This window comes from Cyprinodon tularosa, unplaced genomic scaffold (genome assembly GCF_016077235.1).
Source record: "Cyprinodon tularosa strain WSP-4 unplaced genomic scaffold, ASM1607723v1 ctg369, whole genome shotgun sequence".
Lineage (NCBI taxonomy): Eukaryota > Metazoa > Chordata > Actinopteri > Cyprinodontiformes > Cyprinodontidae > Cyprinodon > Cyprinodon tularosa.
In genome coordinates, this window is record NW_024039084.1 from 1,259,426 (window position 1) to 1,282,594 (window position 23,169).

Below are 23,169 nucleotides of genomic sequence, written 5' to 3' on the forward strand. Positions count from 1 at the left end.
ACTGAGCCAGACCCAATGAGCTCGCCTTACTGATGAACTAGTACAAGTTTACCATAGTTTGGTTTTGTCTGGCACAGTCCAGTTCAGTTTTGATGGCCATTTACACTCAACAGTTATTTTGGTTGCCATGCTCAGACCATGGTTATAAAATATTACGGTAAATGTGGCTTAAATGTCTATTAAAAGCCTATTTAAAACATTGGAGTTTAACTGCTACACCTTTTTTTCTCAACACTGTTGTCGTTATCGGATGAGCTTGCCTTCTAGCTTTACAAAAGCAAAAGTAATGTCTAAAAGAAAAGTCTAGTTGGGTGTTGTTTTTTCTCTCAACACACATCTGTCAGTGAGCTGGAGATAGCAGATGAGATGCCGCAGGTTGTTGCTACTGCCTACCCTGAGCAGCATAACCGTCAGCCATATCTTGGGGAAAACTGTCACCTCAGTGTCCAAATTTAAAGCTGTTCTGTATCAATACTCGTTCCCACCTAGATGTTTTTTACACTAAGTAGTTTAATGAGACACCACATAAGCGGCTATAAATGTTTAGCTTATCAGGCATCTGCATGCGAGGGATCCGCCTTGAGTCCATGTGGACTCTGCACACATGTTTGCAGATACATGTCAGCACAAATATTTGGGGCAGTTCAATTTAACCTTTTGATGCACCCTATTTTAACACACCTGAATCAAATGAATGGCTCATTAGTAAGCCTTTGTTGGAAAATGAGGGGAGTGAACCCTTAGACTCAGGTGTGTTAGAGAATAGAAGCATCTGAAATGTTAAAGGACAGTAGCTCTTGAGGACTGGACTTTAGCTACCCTGATACAAAGCATGTAACAAATTACCTCGTTTCTTGAAAAAACGACATAAATTCCAATGATAAGGGTGAGAATAATTCCAATTCCCATGACACCTGCAAACTATACAGAAAACAGCATGAGTAACAACCAAATTGATTTCAATTTGATATGGATTAAGAAGTATTTTTGTCAAGTGATTTATTGTAACTCCTGTACATACAATTTTGAGGCAGCTTTTATTCTCTTTGCATGCAGCATGGCTCCCCAGCAAGGAGACCCCAAAAATGCCAAAGGCATAGACCCAACTCCAGACCATTTTCCAGCCATCCCATTTTTTCATCTGGATTTGTGAAGAAAAGAAGACATATTTTACTGTTTGTATTTATACATTATTTCTTGTCATATAATTCAATTTTGGCTTATATTTATTTATTTGGAATATTTTGTATCCATTAAATTGTATGCCTATTAATTTATTTTGTATTTATTTATCTATTCATTTTTAATTATGCCAGAGTTGGTCCTCCATAATCAAGTTTTTGCTATCACTGTTAAAAATAACCAAGCTTTTGTCTTAATAACTGTAACAGAAAATGTGACTATAGTATCAACGTTTGCATTGTAGTATTTGCATTAAGAGATGTAGGCAGAAAAGGCTTAAGCCCCATTTACACTACCGCTTTGAAAGCGCGCCAAGATCGGTCAGAGCACGATAACCGAAAATTGAACAGGACCATGCCAGACATTACCGAAACATGCTAAACTGGTACTAGTTCATCAGTAGGGCTTAGCGCAGTTTAGTTCTGGTACGGTTCTCATATGACAAAGAGCCCATGAGCAGACCACATCATCTCCTTATAGTCAGCCTCCGTAATGATGAAATTTCAGACATTCATAAGAACACTAGCTTCCCTACTGTGCCACATGATTACCAGTGAGGATTCTGCTTAGTAGTGTGATGAACCTCAACGTCTGTCGTTGTTTCCTGCGTCTGTAAGCCCTGATTAGACTATCGCTTGTAGTATCCACTTTCCAAAAACTGACTGTCTCAACTAAATTTACTAAAGGCTTCCCTTTTTGCCTGACTCTCCTCAAACAACAAAATGTCGCAATTGTGACCAAACTTCTTGAATGTTACCGGCCCCGCATTGTTGATTTGCTTCCCTCTAGAGTGCAGTATTACTGTAGATCATCTCAGAGCAACCTTCTCAGAGCAGAAGCGTACTGTTTTAACCCACAAAGTCAACACTCCCTATGTCTTGTTCTCAATTTACTTTGTAAGTAAATAAAGTGCCGACTGAGTAAATCCACGGATCTCCGTTTATTTAACTGGACTGTATAGTTGAATATTTTTTCAGCGATAGGTGCTAAATTATTATGGCCCCAGCGACAGAGCTAGGCAAACCCTTAAGGCAACCCACACCAAGTAATTTGTTACTCCCATGTGGATGTAATTCACCTCCTCTATTCAACAAGCAATTCCCTCTAAACCAGAGGGCAGCAGCAGGGTTACTCTCAATTGGAATGTCTTACATAAATTGATATTTTAATTATTAGTATATTGATTATAAAGTGACCCAAAAAAAACAAAGATGCAATATTGACATACTAATATTAAAGATAAAAAACTCAGAATTGACGCTCTTTTTAGCACTAGATTTGGTGTATTGTGAAGGAGAAGGTAAAGGAAAAAATAGTAGACTAGATCTGATTACATTTTTTGCCACCTAAAACCACCTCACTAGATCCCAATGTAAAATATTTAAACTATTTCATGTTAAACATAAAGCACATTCAACTTTAATACATTACCTTGACAACTAAGCCAGCAGATATCAAATCATAGATCATCAAAGCTCCGACAACCTAAGGAAAGAAGGTAAGATTAGCTACATTTAAAAAAAAACACAGAAAAGGGAACTGTACATTTATTCAGTTCAGGTTTGCGAAGAAAATAAAGTGAAGTATAAAAGGATATATTCATTTATTATGCACTAATATTAAGCATTGGTAAATAAAGAAAAGCAAGTATCACTGATGAAATATTAACAAGCTAAAATACTTTTAAATTGATTCTTTTTTGGTTCTCGCACAGTAAAAAGCGAACATCCATTCGTCTATACCTATGCTTGCTGGTCATGTTATATGTTTCTCTTATTAAAGCAATATATAAAACTCTTTGTCTTTACGAGAAATTATATATTTTCATGCTTTCTGCTAAAACAATCAGTCCCCTTTTAGTTGGAAATAGAAAACAGCGGTGATAGGGAATTGTTTGAGCAGGGACAGATTGCAATTTATCAATTTCTTAGAGTGATGACATTATACAGCACACGCAAAAATGTTTTCCCCTTCTTGCAGCGATAAAGCAAGGAATTTCCAGAGCTGCTCTGGGTTTACTGGGGAAAAAAATTATTTTATTGGAAATCATTTTTATTTTCTCAAGCCTTGTTTTTGTTCTACTTTTGTCAATATTTTTGTAATTTAGCTCAAACTTATTTGGCTAAAACGGTTGATTAATTTACTTTAGTTAATGTGGTTGGCCTGTATGAAGATCACCTAGTTTAGCCAGCACATGAGGTTTTATCATGGCTGATAGAAACGTGGAAGGAAGCAACAGGTGTTACATTTGTCCCCATTACAAAAAAATAAATAAAAAAGAAACTGGTTCAAAGATTGTTTTATGCTCCCTATGTTACTGAAAACCCATGTATTTTAAATCTTTGACATGCAAATAAGACCTTCCCATTTGGGCAATCAGACTTTTCATCTGATCAAAGCTGATAAATGTTTTAACAATGTAAATATTTTTCTTAACAGTGAATATATATTTTATTGGTTACATTTTACAACTGTCTCTTTAAATTTATTCACTTTTATGAGTTTTAAATGTAATTAAAAATTAACAGTCATATGCAAAACCTGTTGCAGCTTTCCCCTTTTATCTATAAATTGTCTTACCGTAAACAAGATATTGAAGAAGGCAAAAACGGTCTTCAGGAATCTGTTAATTTTCCCCATATTTTCTTTTTCTTCGTGACTCTACAGATAAGAGACAGAGAGCGCTGTAATATAGAGATATTTTAAAAAGAATGAGTTTGCCATTTAGTCTGAAGAATAAGGGGTACAGTTTCACCAGAGAGAGCTAATTTGCAGTCAGACAGTGAAACCTGCCAATGTTTAACAAACTTTAATGTGAAAAAAAACAATCCAGTGATTAAAAATTTATCAAAACAAAATATTAACAAATGTATTACCTTTTTAGTTTGAGTATTTCTTTTCTATAATTCAAGATCTAACAAATGTTTTCCTGTTTAAAATTATAGAAAAATTAAAGAGATGTTTTTTTTAAGATACAACACATAACTATTTTGAACATAAAACATCCCCAGTCTGCACAAGAACAAGAGAGCAAAGTATAAAATCAAGGGAGAGAAAAACTTACTGCAGGTCCAGGAGGAAGCCCAGAAAATTGTTAGAAATATTTTGTGATCAAAGAGTATTTCCTGCTTTGAACTACAGTTTCACCACAAACCACGTCACTATATCAGCTTTTTTTTTTTTTTTTTTTTTTTTTTTTTACAAAACATAATGTAAAGAATGTAAAGAATAATTTCTTTTAGCACTTCCTGCTGTTTAACTACATTTTGTTTCTTATTTCTAACTATAAAAAGAAAAAAAAACAATATATGATTACATTTTTATATATCATACTCATAATTGTTGTCTTTCACTTTGCTAAGGACTGGGTTGCAGGGGCAATAGACCTAGAAGAGACTTTACATTTGCCAGCTGTGCTGGGGGAAGCCTGAGTTGCTCCCAGTCCTGCTGAGAGACATTGTGTCTTCATGTCCTGGGTCATCCCCTTTTCCTCCTCCCAGTTCAATATGCCTGGAACATCTCCTGAGGGAGGAATCATGAAGGCATCTAAAGCCTGTATATATTCTAGAGCTTAAAAATGTGTCTTTAACATACTAAATTGTCTATTTTTTTTTTTTTTTTCATTGCTCTGTACATTTTTGAATGCTGCATCTGCTGTTCTGGTAATGTACCTTTGTTGATGAGCACCAAGTCTTCCAGGTTGTAAAGCTCCTTTACCAATAAATCCATCTCATGCTTAAATAGTTGTAATTTCCCTATATGTAACTAGGTTTTGGTTCACTCCTAAACTAACTCTGATTTCCTTCAGTTCTGAATGCCAACTGGCCCCAATCCAACCCACATACAGGATGCATATGTCTCTATGGACTTAGCAAGCCATACTTAGTAGTAAACACTGACTGTGTCCGAATGTTCACCCTAACCACTATATAGGGCACTATGTAGTGGACTGTGTTGTTTTGCGAGGAGAGCTCTCCTCGGAGTTATGTAACCAACAGGAGTGATCATCTGTCTGAAAGGCCTGTTAACTGAGTTCTATATAATTTTCAATGTATAGTCCCCGCTCTATACAGTGATTGAGTGAAGAAGAAAAACACAGTTTAATACTGTTTCACTCATCCATCACCCACCCATCCATCATACATCCATCATCCATCTGTCTATCCATCCAACCATCAATACATCCAGACGTATGTCTAAATACTTGAAAAATAGATTGATAACTTAACCCTGCAAATCGGATCAACTTGCTCTATGCCTGAGGTAAATAAATCCAATAGGATACTTTTTTCATCACTCTTGCCCCAGACATTATTGCCAGAAAACCAAAAAATAAAAGTAATACAGAATGCTGAATTTTATTAAACACAATAGTTTCCCTTACAATTAGACTGTTCAGTCTGTCAAACTCTTTATCTTAGTAAAAATGAAAAACCAAAGAAAAGAAACATATCTTTTAAACTGAAATAACATCACATTATTACACATTAATCCTTTCCAAAGCAGAGAGGCGGGGTCTGGAGTGAACAAGTCATATCTATACAAAGTATTTGATCTGCTCAGCCACTGAACCAGGTAAGTCCAATCTGGTTTGCAGATTGGAATCTCGAGGTATTAAAGTTAAAAAGCCCGCATTGCAATAGTTGTGTCTCCAAAGCGGTCATGACGATTAATCTGCCCAACCATGTTGAGGGAGATGATCAATCCAAACATCTGCAACAAGTGGACAGAAAGGTAGTTAGAAGCTGCTGGATTGGCCCCGTCAATCATGTGTCAAAACAGAAAAGGTCCAGATTGAATGAAAATCGTTAAAGTAATACCGTTACTCAAAATGGAAATACACAAATATTTACGAACAATAGGTCTGGTTAGAGCAATAGTTCTGGTTGGTTCCCTTACAGACACGTTTAAAAGCTACAGAAGGGATTGTACATTTCGTTAATTATGGAAGGAGACTTAAGAACTTCTACACCACAGCGGCATTGTCAATGAAGCAAAAAAACAAAAGACGACCAAAGACCAATTCTACATTTCTTGACTCACTTGTAATGTGATTTACATATCTTTTAAAAACAAAGAGGCAAGTGTATGAAATCACCCGGTGAACTGCTGCTAGTTTTACTCATGCCTGGAAGATGTCTAGTGCTACTACCACAGATGATCTTGATGATCAAGATTCAGATTAGCTAGCTAAATGAATAGAAGGGGTAGAGCGTAGCCGCCTGTGGCCCGGGCTGCCTGTCACAACTCCAGTCCAGCGCTCGGATGACGTCATACACACTCTACTTTGATATAAATAATATAACCGTGGATGTCTGGGGGACAGTGATTCACCTACATGTTAGGAATGCTGGCGTACCATAAAAAACACATTATGAACAGTTTAGTTTGTGCCTTCAAGTCGTTTGCCCATAGGTAGACGTTACTTGGATATAACCTAACAGAATATCTTCAGAACAGCTCCAAATTACACAAAACCCATATGGGTGAGTAGAACATGATGTAATAATGTAAAATCAAGGGCCTAATGTAAAAAAATGGCGTTCCCTTTTAATTTATAATAAATTTTACAGTACATACTTGTATCCGTTTTGGAAAATAAGCAGCTTTAGTTTAATCAATATACATTTTGCAGAAAATGTTTATTGTTTGTGGTTTAATTAAACCCTTTATATATTGACCCCCGCAAATAATACCTTGCCACCCCTGTCTAGCTCCCCCACTGCATGGGTAGCTATTTATTGTTTCCATGCTTGGTATAGGTATATTCACATAAGTGTATGTATGCATTTGTGTACATGTATATTATGTATGTCTATATGTATGCATATATACATATATTATTTGGGGGGGGGGTAACTCCTCTCCTTTTTTAGTTGTAAATCTAGGCTTATGATTTTCTGTAAGATTACTGTGTAACTAATCTAGCAGTTACATGTGTAACTGTAAGTGTAATTGCATCACTGCTTGAAACAAATGGAAGGAAGGAAGGAAGGAAGGAAGGAAGGAAGGAAGGAAGGAAGGAAGGAAGGAAGGAAGGAAGGAAGGAAGGAAGGAAGGAAGGAAGGAAGGAAGGAAGGAAGGAAGGAAGGAAGGAAGGAAGGAAGGAAGGAACTTACCGCAACAACACTGAATCCAAAATAGACACCTAATAACATCTTGATGCCAATATCAGCGTAATATATGATGACGTCACGGCAAGACTGCAGAGAGAAAGGTGGGAATTAACTTATTGATTTTAGGTGTTGCTAAGGCTCATAGGAACTTTTCTGAATACCTGAGAATAGATGTTTGATGGTCCTCTATATCGCTGTGAGAAAACAGTAACACATTAGAAGGGTAACAGATAGTTTGACAAATTTTTTACTAAATATATTTTATATGATAATTATTTAGATTTTTTATTTTTTTTTACCTGGGGGTTGGAGGTACATTCTGTGTTTGATGATGATATGCAGCTACAAGAGTAAGGGATATCTGAATATTCCTTGAAACCAGTCCATCCACAGCACTGCATCTGCAGGATAAGACATAATGTAAAGGATGGGTTTTATACGTTTTACCTTCTGCCACAAAACAACAGCAGATATTTTTACTTTAATAGTATTTTTTGGCAACAACTGTTTTCATAGAGAAACTAAAAGGGAAAGCTCTTTATCTTACACTTTTTTCCATTTCCTTAAGCGTTTGACGATCCTCCATGAAAATCTTTGCAACTTCATCACTTTTCAAGTTTTCTTTCAACTAAAAGGTAAGAAAAACATAATTAGAGTTATCAGAGTCAAAACACATGCAGGATTAAAGTAAAAGTATGATCTGAATTGCACTTTTTGCAAGACATTTCAGCAATAAATCCCACAGGATGGTAAAGGAGAACACGGACCTTAAAATTACCTGACTGCCTGTCATGGTAACTGGGAATAAGTAATAAATAGACCGTTTCTCTGGAGGTTTGAACTGGCTGTGGTATCCTGTTCTGCATAAATGTGTTCACCTGATGTCTAGTGCTTGAGTTATAAGAATGTGTGTTAGTAAGAGGCTTGAATAGGGATAAAGACTGAGAACTAAGGTCTAGTTATGGATGTTTGTCTTTAAATAGGGGCTTAAGGCAATTTATTCTTCTGACACATAGCCTCATCAACTGTCAAATCTGTTTCTCAAAAAAATCCTGACTACCCACTGGACGGTCGCAAACCCACGCAGACCCCAAGCAGAAGTACCCAATCAAAAAGCAGTTGTGATTCGTCCTTGGTATACCTCTCTAGCTGTCTGTGTGGTCGTCTTTTTCGATTCGGTGCCGTGGCGTGCCATTTTTAAAAACCGAGGAAAAACTAAAATGGTGAACCATAATGAAAAGTTAATCGGTCTTTTTGCCAACTCCATTAACAGAACCTGTTCCTCTTCGATTTCTAGCAACTCTAGATCCATCTCCAGGACCGTGATACCTTGCATACGTGCCATTGTTGTTTTGGAAGATAAAAACTCCCACCGGCGTCGCCGCTGTTCTCGCGAGTTCTCAAATAGGCTCCCCCTTGCACTTTGGCCAGACCCAAACGACGTTTAATATGTGTGGTTGCAGAAGTCTAATCTGCCCTTTAGTCAAAGATTTAATACCTCCCAATATAACTGTGCATAATTGCTCTACCTGCTAAACGTTTTTTTTCGCACCCTGTCATAATGGTTGATTGTTGCAGATGACCCGCTGTCAAACAGTGTTGGCCAGGCAGTAGATCCCAGCTTATAGGTGAAATTAAGAACACGTAGAGCAGCTTCAGGATTTAGCTGACTGTCCGATGGACCGCTTGCTCACCAGACTCAAATCTCTTCTGCTTTAATATTCTCCACAACAAGTGTTCTGTGGGGTAGCAGGGATAGTACAAGTCAGTGAATAGTTCAGTCTGAAATGAATGAAAATAGTTGTTTTAATGGTTATTGAGTCAGATATGTGGCGGTAATGTTTGGTTTGTCTAAAGGTTTTTATCTGTTACTGTGTAAATGGGTTTGGCTGTAATTTAAGGACATAATCTAATAGATCTGCAGTGTGGGAACTATAAATCTGATAGGAGTTTAATTTTTTTATTACTGTTTTTCACAATATGCTTAGTAAAATATTTTTTGTTGTTGAATATTAGAGATTTTGCAGATATATTTTTATACATACATTGTTTAGATTTACTTATATATTTCTACCCCTTTTATAGAATAGAATAGAAAATCCCTTTATTTTCCCACAATGGGCAAATTTACAGCAGCAGAAAGATTATTGAAAATGGTCTCACAAATGTGGACCTTAGAAAAATGCATAAGAATAACATAATAGTGAAGAGTTAAAATATAAAAAATACAATGCTGTAAAGTGTTTTAACAATATAAAACTGGAGAATAAATAACCAATATGCAGCTATGGACATTTTTCCAGTAATGGATATTTGAAAATAGCAGCAACATCAGAGATGTGCAGAATGACAGCAGCAGGTTATTTAACTGACTAAGGTTTCTATCATTACATTTGATTTGATTTATTCCTGCTCCCGGTGGTTGGAACCTTTATTCCACTCTGGATTCTTGTGAGTGTAGTCTTTGTTTATTTACAATAAAAAATAAATAAATAAACAAACAGTTTTGAAAACTTCGGTTTTCATTCTTTTCCTGCTTTGTGTGTCAACTTTCACGGTTGCTAAGCAACAGAGCATACGACGGTAAAACCCGCCGAACGGTAGACCTGTTTGAATTCACAGCCCAAAACTCTTCCGGTCTCCTTATTTTCACGGACTTCGAAGGATCCAGTCTAGGTAGACTGAGGTTTTCCCCAGTAGGTTATCTAATTAAGACAGCTCCTCTGTCCGGTTATACAGTTATAATCTTCATTCTGTATGTGGCAAATTCTTGGGAATGTAATGAGAGCGATATCCTTCAGCTAAGAACAACGTGTAATAGTAAGCGAGAAAAATTTACAAAAAATGTTGCATGAGGCCCAATGTTTTCCAAACTGAGAAAAACCATCATGCAATAAACAAAAAAGTATTTTTATCTCTGACAGCTGGAATTGCATTTCTTATCCATCAATTTAATTGTATAGCTTAGTGAAACGGGGACATAACTTGAACCAGTAACAAAGAAAAAAAGGCAGATGACAGAAGAAATTGATGAAGAAGAAATTAACAAAAGAGTGTATATACAAACACCTCATTGACACAGACTCCTTTATCCAGGGTACCACTGTTCCGATTCAGTCAGAAGCCAAACTAGATTAATTCGTTTATGCCCACTGGCCAAAACAGACAGCTTTACTATATTGTCCTTTAAAAATAAACACCGAGTATATTTCGATTGGATGATAATTGGCAAAACATGCCAATTAATACAAAAATTGATAAGCCGGACAAGAAGTCAAACATGGAGAAATTGGATCAAGTAAATTTTAAAGGAAGGAGAGAGCCTGCATTAATGCCTGAACTCATTCAGTGTAGAGAAGGGGTCCTCAAGTTCAATCCTCAAGAGCTACAAAAGACCTATTCTGCAACTTTATGATGCAAACCATTTTTAACACACCTGAATGAAATGAGTGACTCGTTACCATGCCTCTGCTCAGATGCATGAGGAAATTGAGCCTTTAGATTTATGTGTGTTAAAGGAGGGATTCATCTAAAAGTTACAGGATGGTAGCTGTTAAGGACTGGACTTGAGCACCCCTGCTCTACAGTACTGGTATGTCAAATTTTCCAACAAATGAAAGACCTGATTTGGGAAGTAGGGAAGCTGGCATTGGGTTGCCTTGCACTGGTCCCTTGACATTTCAGCTTCCTTTTTCTAAATTGGCTATGAAATTCCATCCTGCTTGATTCAGCTCCTCTTCAAATTTGAGGAGCATCTATCCATTCACTAGTGTTACAGCCAAAGCCAAACTATGGCATCAGCACCACCAGATATGCTCTGACTTTGGATAGTACTACAGCCTGCAACAGGAAGTGCTCTGCCATAAATCAACTCTCTCTGATGAGCTTTTAACTAAAAAAGATTTGTCTCTGCTGCTGACCATTGACTCTACATAATAAAAGCCTCTACATGATGCATGGATAATAATTGCAGTATATGGCTCAAGATTATGAACCAAACCACCCAGTTTCTATAAATCAAACTCTGGTAGCATTTTCGAAACACACCCCACTGCAAATTTCAAAATAAAAGTCTCCTATTATGCTTTAATAAAGCATCTATTTACCCAATAACTTGGAAAAAGACTGATTTCACAATTGAAATTAAGTATCACTGCTGGGTGTGAGCCTTTCTTCAACACACAACCCTAATAGACTTTCAAAGTAAGACTCCAGGGACTCTACAAAATAAATGCCTCTAAATCATACAAAGAGTCTTCATTATACACACTAATTCATTGTGACATAAGGCTCATCATTATAAACCAAACTCAACAAGTTTCTTAAAAATAGACTACAAAGGCATTTTTACAACTCACCAGGCAATCCCCCCCCTCCCCCTTTAACGACCGACTCTCAGAATCATAGACAGGGTTCAGATATTACAGGCTAACGATGGAACCAAACGACCCATTCATCGGTTACAATTTGCATGTTTCCAAGCGATACAAGGCTTTGTCTATATAAGACTTAAACTCACCGCAGATCCAGGCATTTGAATTGAGAAAGCTTCCTGGAGAGGTGGCGAAACGTCTTCAAATCTTGGAAACCAAGTCCAGTGGATATTTTTGTGAATTTTTACGGAATGACTATGACCTGGATGACTGAGAACCTTCATCAGCAACTCACCTGAGTACACTCACATTTCCTCTGTAATAAAGTGTTGACTAACCTACTAAGAAGGAAAAACAGAGATTTACTAATTGTAAATGGATTCAATATCTCTGCAGAACCTGACCTTATGCTAAAGACACAGCCCTGCTAGACATTTAAAATAAGAAAGCAGGTCTTCTACAAAATAAAAGCCTAAATAATATACTCAGCAATATATTGCATTATAGGGATCTGTCTAGTGACGCCTTTCACCAGTAGGTGTGGCGATGCCAGGCACCACTAGCTGTTGTGACATCAGTCGGCACTCTGTGTGGCGACACTATCAGGCACCAGGTGTTGTGACACCAGTCCCCAGTAGGTAAGGCAACACAAGTCGCCGCTATGTATGGTGATGCCAGTCGCCTTTAAGCCAGAACAAGAAAGTTACCACCTGGTATGGTCACATATGGCACCACAAGGTTTCACACTCTCACCCGATTAAAGGTGAACCCAACTATTCCCATTAAGCCTTTGGTGCCAGTACAAAAATTACTCACACACAAATACACACCATGTTGCAGGCACCACCAAAATTTCCATGGGGATTTTTCTAGTTTTGTCCATTTTCTCTCACAATGCAATGCATGCATGCATACCTGTTTTGTGGAAGAAGCGGTAGTAATTCCAAAGATTAGCATGATGATCATTCCAATTGCCATGAAACCTGCAAACTAAACCAAAAAAAAAAAAAAAACAATGATCAATTTTAATCTGTTTTATTTGGAATGGGTTGTTCTTTTTCGTTGTGTCCAAAATGTGACTTCCTGTACATACAACTTTTAGGCAGGCTTTTTTCTCAGTATGTGCAGCAATGCTGCCCAGCAACGAGATCCCCAGCATGGCAATGGCAAACACCCAAACCAAGAGTGTCCCCGGTGTTTCCATTGCTCTCATCTGGTCAGAGAGCAAAAACACAGGTTTTACTACAGAAGTAAAACTGATTATAACATAATATAACCCTCTTTTTAATCTTCTCTTTTTTAACCTCTCTCAGTGTCTCTATCCATTTATCCATGGAATTTAATATTCTTGTAACACAGTCATACATCACATAAATAAGAAGTTAGTTTCCTACATACTACAACATTTAACCACATGAAAAAAAACTATTCAAGTGTTATATTTAATTAAAGGACATTTTTTTAAATATCAGGAAGTCTAAATAGATATATTTTAAGATTTTCCAGCTGCTTTTTAAGAACAGCTTAGGTTTTTTGAAGTCTTCAAGCACCACTAACATACATCTTCAACAGTGTTTCACAGAATTTCCCAGTAATCACATGTATTTCAATCTGAAAAACTCACACAGAGAGAAAAGATAATTAGAAGAATTTATTGATAAGAAAGTATAGTCTTTGGCGCTCAGACCTCGGCAGGAACATTCATGCTGAATTATGCTTTAACATGCATGAGTAGATGAATGTGAATAGGGATGTTCCCCCCGGGCCTGAAACTGGTGGTGGTTTAATCCGAGCTGGTTGACAAGGTGATCTGCTGGGCAGAATTGTGGGACTAGAAGACTGAGGGAGCTGACGCCGGGGCTTCACTCAGACTCGGGATATAGAGGTCCTGCTCGGTGATGCAGGTACCGTGAAGTGTCCATGATGAGCAAGCATGAAGCGACAGTGGAGAGGAAAAACTCCCCTTTGGGAAGAAACCTCTGGCAGAACCGGGCTCAACATGGTGGTCTTCTGCCGGACCAATGCGATGAGACGAGGGATGGTGACAACTGGGATTAATACTCTCTGACGAGGTTGAGGTGAAGTCGTGTCATGGAGGACGATTCAGCTGCGATGGCGGAGAAGGGGATGGAGGTGGGTGAATTGTCGTCTGGATCGAAATCCGACATTGCGATTGCAGGATAGCGGCTGTGGTGAGATTTGGGGGAGTTTATAAAGTGGAAACAGGACGCTGATTGGGCTTCGTGGTGGAGTAGTTCAAAGCTGATTGGCTCGCTTCGGAGACGGATCGGCTTCTGATGATGTGAGGTAAGTCAGAGTTTCTTCAATTGAACTTTCGCTAGAGCTTCATTTCAATCTGAAAAACTCACACAGAGAGAAAAGATAATTAGAAGAATTTATTGATAAGAAAGTATAGTCTTTGGCGCTCAGACCTCGGCAGGAACATTCATGCTGAATTATGCTTTAACATGCATGAGTAGATGAATGTGAATAGGGATGTTCCCCCAAAAAGCCGAGGTCGAGGCCGGAGAGTCCGTATGCTCGTAGGGCATACGCTAGGGACGGAATAAAGAATGCGTAATGAAATGCTGAGAAGGTTTGCAAACAACTTACCGAGCCAGGTTGTTGATGAGGATGGCGACCACGGTTGACGCCGAGAACTTACCGATGATGATTTACCCATGATGATGATGATGAACCCATGATGATGATGATGATGAACCCATGATGATGATGATGATGATGAACCCATGATGATGATGATGATGATGAACCCATGATGATGATGATGATGATGAACCCTTGATGATGATGATGATGATGATGACGATGATGATGAACCCATGATGATGATGAACCCATGATGATGATGAACCCATGATGATGATGATGATGATGGTGATGATGAACCCATGATGATGATGATGATGATGGTGATGATGAACCCATGATGATGATGATGATGATGATGATGACGATCCCATGATGATGATGATGATGAACCCATGATGATGATGAACCCATGATGATGATGAACCCATGATGATGATGAACCCATGATGATGATGATGATGATCCGATGATGATGATGATGATGATCCCATGATGATGATGATGATGATGATGATGATGATGATGATGATGATGATGATGATGATGATGATGATCCCATGATGGTGATGATGATGATGATCCCATGATGATGATGATGATGATCCCATGATGATGATGATGATCCCATGATGATGATGATGAAGATGATGATGATGATGATGATGATGATGATGATGATCCCATGATGGTGATGATGATCCCATGATGGTGATGATGATGATGAACCCATGATGATGATGACGATGATGATCCCATGATGATGATGACGATGATGATCCCATGATGATGATGACGATGATGAACCCATGACGATGATGATCCCATGATGATGATGATGATGAATCCTGCGGATGATGATGACGATGGTGCATCCCATTATGATGACGATGATAATGAATCTTGCAGATGAGTCTGATAATGAATCTTGCGGATGAGTCCATATAGAACATATAACATGACGGGATACAGACATGACGAGACGCAGACATGGTGCATATTGATGCATTGGAAATGCAAGCAAAATGGCGTAGGGATGCATGACGAGACACGACGAGACACAGATAGGGAGCATGTGATGCATGGGGAATGAATCTTGCGGATGAGTCTGATGATGAATCTTGCGGATGAGTCCATATAGAACATATAACATGACGGGATACAGACATGACGAGACGCAGACATGGTGCATATTGATGCATTGGAAATGCAAGCAAAATGGCGTAGGGATGCATGACGAGACACGACGAGACACAGATAGGGAGCATGTGATGCATGGGGAATGAATCTTGCGGATGAGTCCATATAGAACATATAACATGACGGGATACAGACATGACGAGACGCAGACATGGTGCATATTGATGCATTGGAAATGCAAGCAAAATGGCGTAGGGATGCATGACGAGACACGACGAGACACAGATAGGGAGCATGTGATGCTGGGGAATGAATCTTGCGGATGAGTCTGATGATGAATCTTGCGGATGAGTCCATATAGAACATATAACATGACGGGATACAGACATGACGAGACGCAGACATGGTGCATATTGATGCATTGGAAATGCAAGCAAAATGGCGTAGGGATGCATGACGAGACACGACGAGACACAGATAGGGAGCATGTGATGCTGGGGAATGAATCTTGCGGATGAGTCTGATGATGAATCTTGCGGATGAGTCCATATAGAACATATAACATGACGGGATACAGACATGACGAGACGCAGACATGGTGCATATTGATGCATTGGAAATGCAAGCAAAATGGCGTAGGGATGCATGACGAGACACGACGAGACACAGATAGGGAGCATGTGATGCTGGGGAATGAATCTTGCGGATGAGTCTGATAATGAATCTTGCGGATGAGTCCATATAGAACATATAACATGACGGGATACAGACATGACGAGACGCAGACATGGTGCATATTGATGCATTGAAAATGCAAGCAAACATGACGAGACACAGACCAGACGTGACGTGACACACAGGAGAATGCATATAAATGCCTGTCATAAAGGTGAGATTGCATGAATGAGAGCCAGAATGAAGATAGCATGAATAGCAAGGAGACAGCATGGAAGACTGCATGAAGCAGGGAATAATGAAGAAAACTGATAAGGAGTGGGAGTAGAAAATGAGTTAGAGGATAGTCGAGATTAGGTCAGAAAATTATGAAAATGAGTTGAACCACCACCAGTATTTGTAATAAAGTTACCTAGAGGCAGAGAGAGCACTGAGCTGAGAGAATTGGTGAGAGTTCTGGGCGGATGAATGAGGTATAGGCTGGTGAGCCATCGGCCCAGAGCTGAGGGAGGGCTCAGAACCCCGCGAGTAGCTGCAATGCAGCTGCTCGGTCCAGAACGAATGCCCAGATTACCTACTAGAGGGAAGGCCACGTGATTCTAAGAGTATCCTGAGGTGGTGAAGAACCATGAGTGGACGTAGGGTAATGCTTGGGCAAATAAAAGTGCTGAATGCCTGAACATAACGCGCCGAGATGATGAAACGTTAGTGACTGCTGCCAGTGATGCTTCTGATGAAGGCATGAGAGACTGGGAGGAGGAGTGACTTATTAGTGGCTTCAACTACTACGAAGTTATCGCAGTGGGCGGACGCGATTCCTTCCCAAAGCCCCACGATGCAAGCTAGCTAGGGTTAGACCTCACACAAGCATAATAGGTGTGAATAAAAGAGGCCATGAACCCGTGAACCACCTGTCCTGAAGAACCCCCCAAAACCTACGGATGCAGCATCCGTAAAATTTTTGAAGCATGGCAGGAGATAGATAATGTCGACATAGAAAAGAAATTGTTCAATTAGAAGCAGTCAGACCAGGAGATCCGAACGGCAGCCTACGTGCAGTAATCTGACCAAGGAGAGGGACGGAAATGCCGGATCAAGCAACTGGGAATGAAAGCGCGGCCTTGAGAAATAAGCGCATGGCAAATTAGCTGACCTAGCAAGGAGCGCAATTGGCATTTAGAAATGACTGATGGAGAACATCAGTTTGTGTGTTTTTTTTTTTTTTTTTTTTTTTTTTTTTTTTGAAGAAGAAGAAGAAGAAGAAGAAGAAGAAGAAGAAGACAGAACGATAATCAGAAGTAATAATAAGGGGTGGTAAGATGACGGGCTGCTAAGACTGAGGTACGGTATATATGAAGCGTGCACGGTGGGGACAGACTGATCGGATGGCCCTCCTGCAGAAGCTCTGAGTAATCACGATAGATGCTGAATGCGGCAGAAAAATTTTGGCCAATAGAAAGATCTCTGGTAGACGGAGATCGGATGATTTAAGAAAAACTGTGAAGTCACCTGCTGATGCGACCTGCTGATCGACTTCAGGGGAGGGAAGAATAAGAGACTAAATTAAAATATTCCCCTGAATAATTAGAACGAGGCTAGTGAAAATATCAGCATGTGTGTTAATATAAGTATGCCTGATAGAGGCAGACGAAGCATAAGAGCAAACTCAAATAGATAGAAGATTATGAATGAAAACATGGTTGAATACGTCTTACCCTAAGGCTGGCCCAGGGTGGGCGTTCCCTAATGTGAATGAGGGGAGGGGGAGGTCCGTCTGAGCAGACAGCGGCAGGGATGACGTGGCAGTGCAGGGATTCCCACGTTTGAGCGTGCGGACAGCGTCGAAGGATTGAGTGAGAGAGTCCGGTGGAGCGGAGGGAGGCTGAGAGCCGTTAAACGCCAGAAGGACTAGACGGGGGAGCTGCTATGAATCGGGAAGCTGGAGAAGGTCCAAGGCTGCATCGAAACGATGAGAAGGAGCGGGCGCAGCGGTGACTGCTGCTGGGACAGATCCGGGAGGCCTTCTGTGCCTGGCGAGGGGAGCGGAGGACTTGCATGTCTTTTGCGGCCAGGAATCGGAGCGGATTGAAGCGGAAGGCGAGGGAAATGAATCACGAGGAGGTAGGAGGGAGGCTCGTTAAGACATCTGAGCAGTGTCTAGGTCGGAGCCTGGCAATATACCCTGGAGTGTAACGCGGAAGAAGGAGATGAGAGCGGCTAGACGGGAGTTTCTCCGAGCGGGGAAAATTGACTTGTCGTCTGGATCGAAATCCGACATTGCGATTGCAGGATAGCGGCTGTGGTGAGATTTGGGGGAGTTTATAAAGTGGAAGCAGGACGCTGATTGGGCTTCGTGGTGGAGTAGTTCAAAGCTGATTGGCTCGCTTCGGAGACGGATCGGCTTCTGATGATGTGAGGTAAGTCAGAGTTTCTTCAATTGAACTTTCGCTAGAGCTTCATAATCACTTAACAACCACTTTGCTCTTCCAAACTCTCCCAGATTAACTGACTGACTTAAACAGGGCAGTCTACACCACTTTTGGTCTTATTCTCCATTTTACACAAAATTATTGTAGATCACACACACTTTTTCTTTGCTAAGGACTTTCCTGCTGCTTATTATTTTTTTAGTAGATAAGGCCTGAAGTGAGTTGACCACTCAAGACTATCCCACTGGATAAAAAAGTTAGCTTTCTGAACACTTCCTATAGGTTTAAATATTATTTTCACATAGTGGGTTGTAAATTATTAGATCATGTAAAATATAAAGTAATTTAAACGGTATACATTACCTCAACATCCATATTAGTTGCTACTAAACCGTAGATCAGTAAAGCCCCACACAACTAAATCGAGAAAAATCTGTTAGTTTCATAAAAATGACTTAAAAAAAGCACAAAAAGAATTTGAGATTTGCAAAGAAAATGATATTGAGTTAATAAGAATATGTCACTCAGTAATCATAATTCATTGTAGTCTTTTAAGAGTGTGCAGTAGTTTTGTATTCATGTAGGATTCATTCTTCCTTAGAACTTAAAAACCACACTTAAAATAAACAAGTCCTTTTTAAGTGCATAGTCAGGTTTTAATATACAAATATCACATTCTCTTAATGTTCCATACGTCTGAGCTCTTTCAGTTTTGCCATTTTCATACAACTTTTTTTCTAGAAAAAAAAAGGGGTCAGAAAGGGTTCAAAATGTTTCTAAACTTCTTGATCTTGGTTGAAACTGAAAAAAACAAAAATTCAAACAGAGAAAAATAAGGTAGTATTGAATGTCAGATTCTTACCCTGTAATCTGAGAAACTAAAAAAAAACATAGAATAATAAGAATTGAATCTAAATTCTTCTTTTTTTTTTTTTTTGCGCTTGCGGCAGCGCTGGAGAGATGTCCCATTCCATGTTGCATTCATGGAGTGTGGAAACTCCAAATACTTAGTGAATGCCATCTCTGCAGAATTGATTTGCTTTATTTGGCAACATCCTGTGAAAAATATTATGTTAAACACATTTACACTGGAGCTGTCACTAATCATCACTCCAGAGTGCGTTAATAAATATAAAAGTAAACAGCCATTGTATAATCCGCAAAACTTTCCCCTGACCACGAAGCAAATATATCCAGAAAAATGGTGTCTGCACTGAGTGGTTCGAGAGGCACTATTACTCAGGTAAGTTTAATCTCTTTAAAAACTACTTTGTTACAGTCCTAAATGATGCATTGAAGATTAAAACCTTTAAAAGGCGTTAAAAGGGAAATACGCTCCTAGCTATGTATTATGTGGTGGAACCTTGACATGAAGAAAAATGTAACATTAATTTCTAAACAGAAGTACAATTAGTTGAGACTTTGGTCATTGCAAATGAATGCATTAGCATAATTTGCTGCCAGACAGGGCAGCTGTAGCTGATTTCATGAACAGGTATTAGTTTTAGGTTAGCCACAGCAGGCTACATGCTGATGATGATTAGTGACAATTCCAGTGTAAATGTCTTTAACATAATATTTTTCACATGATTTTGCCAAAAAGGCAAATAAATGCCGCAGAGAATGTGTCCACTAAGTAGATGGAGTTCCCACAGTCCATGAATGCAACATAGATAGAGACATTTCTCTACCGCTGCTGCAAGCTGTCAATCATGTTTCCCCGCCCACTCCCTTCAGACTGGGGTCAAAATCTGAATGTAAAAAAAAAACTGATTTGAATGTGTAAAAAAAATCTTGAAACTGAAAAAGGAATTTGAAACTAAAAAAAAAAAAAAATTAAGGTAATGGATTTGAATCTGAAAATATATAACATCTAAAACTGCAATAAAGAAAAGAAATCAAAAAAGTGTAATTAAAATACTAATCTGAATTTAGATTCAATTCTAATTATTTCATGTTTGCCTTTTTAATTTGTCACATTATAAGGTAAAAATTTCACATTAAATATAAACTTCTATTTTTCTGTTTCCCCTTTTATTTTTTCTGTTTCAACTAAGATTTACAAGTTTACAAATATTTTGACCCCTTTCTGACTTCATCTTTAACAGTAATAATACATTGAATAGTAATGAGCAATTTGTAACTCTTCAAATATCAAATCAGGTGATGTAATTTAAGTTTTATTGAAAGGTACGTTCCATTTACAACTGTCAAAATCTTTTTATCACTCATCTACTTTTTTTTTTATATCCCTAATTTTATCACAGGAAGGAAATTAATCTGATGTTAACACAACAAGCATAGCATTTGTTTGATAAAGGGAGCCATTCACAGTAGAATGATGCATTTTACCCATCGATGTACATCATCATAATTTCATGGTAGATATATAAAACTATTTTTAAACATGGCAATTTTCTCTGGTTGCATAATCATTACATATTTGACATTTCATCAACTTTAAAACACCAGAGGGTGACAAAAAGCTAAAACCACAACTTTAGATTTAGATCAAAAATGCTGATAAGATTTTATTTAAGATATATAGAAAATAAAATACTTCAAAAGGTAAGATGAAAATAAAAATGGTAAAAGGAAAATAACAGTTTAGTACGGAAAGTCTTATTTTGATAGATTATTAAGCTTTATAAAGGATACAGATTGACTCTGACAAATTTAGTTTCATTTGAATAATTCTATTTAAATGAAAAATAAATGATATAATTTTGTATATTGAAATAAGTTTCTAATTCCACTTTTGTGCAAAAGCATTAGTTTATGAAATGAAATCTGTTTTTCAATTATTAGAAAAAGCCTTTTCCTTTTACTCTTTTTTATAGTTTATCTTTTTTTATAAATGGTATACATATAAAAATCTATATATCCTTACCCTCTCTCAACTTTTTTCTTATAAAGACAATATAAATCTTGCTTTGAAGAGAATGTAAAGTTATCTGCAAAAATGTATTTACTAAATGTAGTTTGAAATAAAAAGTCTATTTTCCTTACCGCAAACAAGATATTAAAGGAGACGAAAATAGCCTTTAGACAACTGTTAATTTTCCCCATATTTTCTTTTTCCGTTGACAACAGAGTAGAGACGGAGAGATCTGTACTATAGATAGATGTAGTTTAAGTGAGCTGCTGCACCCCTTACAGGCAACCACACCAAAGAGGGAAGCAACAAAGAGAACCAATCAGCAGCCAGTCTGTGAAACCTTTAGATGATCATCAAGTAGTTTTCAAATAAAGCCCATTACATGGGGAAAAAAATACACAAGACTAGCAAAATATTAAAATAAAAACTGCAGAAGCGTTGCTGCAGAAAGGAGATCAAGCAGAATTATACTAGTTGAAATTCATACTGTTTTAATCACATGACCAAACACAAAATGAATATAAAGATACTTAAAGGCAAAACTAAAATCTAAAAGCAGTTATTGAATGTGATGCCAGCACACAAGTGAGAGAAATGGAAATAAAATTAAAAGAAGCTAATGAAACAACCATCTCCACAAGAAAAGGAGGTCTATTGGTGAAGCATATTTTATTAACAAGAAAATTCAAAGTTCAGTACATGAACAAAACAGAAAAAGAAGACAGAGAGAAATACATTGCCATTTCCTTATAGAGACAGCTTAAAATAAAGGCTGAACAAAAAATTTTAACCAATGTTTTAACAGTTTTAACAATCAAAGGCATCTCAGTAATGTGGATTTTAAACTTGAAATCAACTTAAGCCCGGCATACACTGTGCAATTTTCGGGGCGATTTTCCAGTCGTGTGAAAATCTTTCGATCGGGCCGACTTTCAGCTGGATCGTGCGCCGTGAGTCGTGTAGTGTACAGGGGGTTACGAGCAGCGATCAGCCTCTCACGACAACCTCCCGATCAGGAATCGTGAGGTCTGGAGAAAATCAAACATGTTTGATTTCCTCCCGACCATCGTTGGTAAGTCGCTCAGGGCGCAGGCGCAAAGAAAGATTCCTCTTTTTATTCTTCCTCTCAGATGTAAACACAGAAGCATGGCGGGGATGCAATGAGTGAAATACGGTTCCATCTGCAAAATTGACGGACCGCAGCAGCCACGCCTGCTCAACCACGTCTTTTTTCCAAATATGTTGTTGCCCTTTCTTTTTAGGACTTTCAGCACAAAATAGCAAAAATTGACATAGCAGCACGGTTCACTATATAGAGCTTAATATCCCTTTTCTATTTGTTTGGCTTCAGGATAGAGAGCTACAGAGCAGCTCCATCTCACTGCGGAGCTCAGTCCTACGTTGTTTTAGTCGTAGAGTGTGAGCAGGTAGATCGCATAGAAGCATCTGGCCGAACATAAATCGTGAGCTAAGAGTTCACACTGTACGACTAAACCCTGTGTTTGGTAATACAATGTGAGCTGTAGATGAGTACAACGATTGAAAAAAATCGCACAGTGTACTCCCGGCTTTAGGTTTCAGCAATTTCACAGACAGGACACCTTAAAGGTATTGTGGAGGATTGTCGCATTTTTTCATAAAAGACCCGCCCTTTCCAATTTACAAAAGAAAATGCACATGCACAACCCTGTACTCGCTCCCAAGAGGAAAAGCCTACTAAACGCATGCAAGACCGAACATGAGCCAATTTCTCCTTGTGCGCGCTC

General features: G+C 38.4%; 1 protein-coding gene across 1 annotated transcript; it reads right to left on the reverse strand.

The window, feature by feature from the left end:
* Nucleotides 1-5,521: 5,521 nt before the first annotated feature.
* On the reverse strand, nt 5,522-21,649 carry LOC119790574 (tetraspanin-8-like). Its single transcript, XM_038296163.1, has 9 exons — nt 21,535-21,649; nt 18,889-18,942; nt 12,765-12,884; nt 12,587-12,661; nt 7,846-7,926; nt 7,598-7,699; nt 7,460-7,492; nt 7,302-7,385; nt 5,522-5,895 (listed from the first exon to the last, which is right to left on the reverse strand). Exons 1-9 carry the CDS (start codon nt 21,592-21,594, stop codon nt 5,803-5,805), a joined length of 702 nt encoding a protein of 233 aa, XP_038152091.1. The 5' UTR covers nt 21,595-21,649; the 3' UTR covers nt 5,522-5,802.
* Between the last annotated feature and the right edge of the window lie 1,520 nt (nt 21,650-23,169).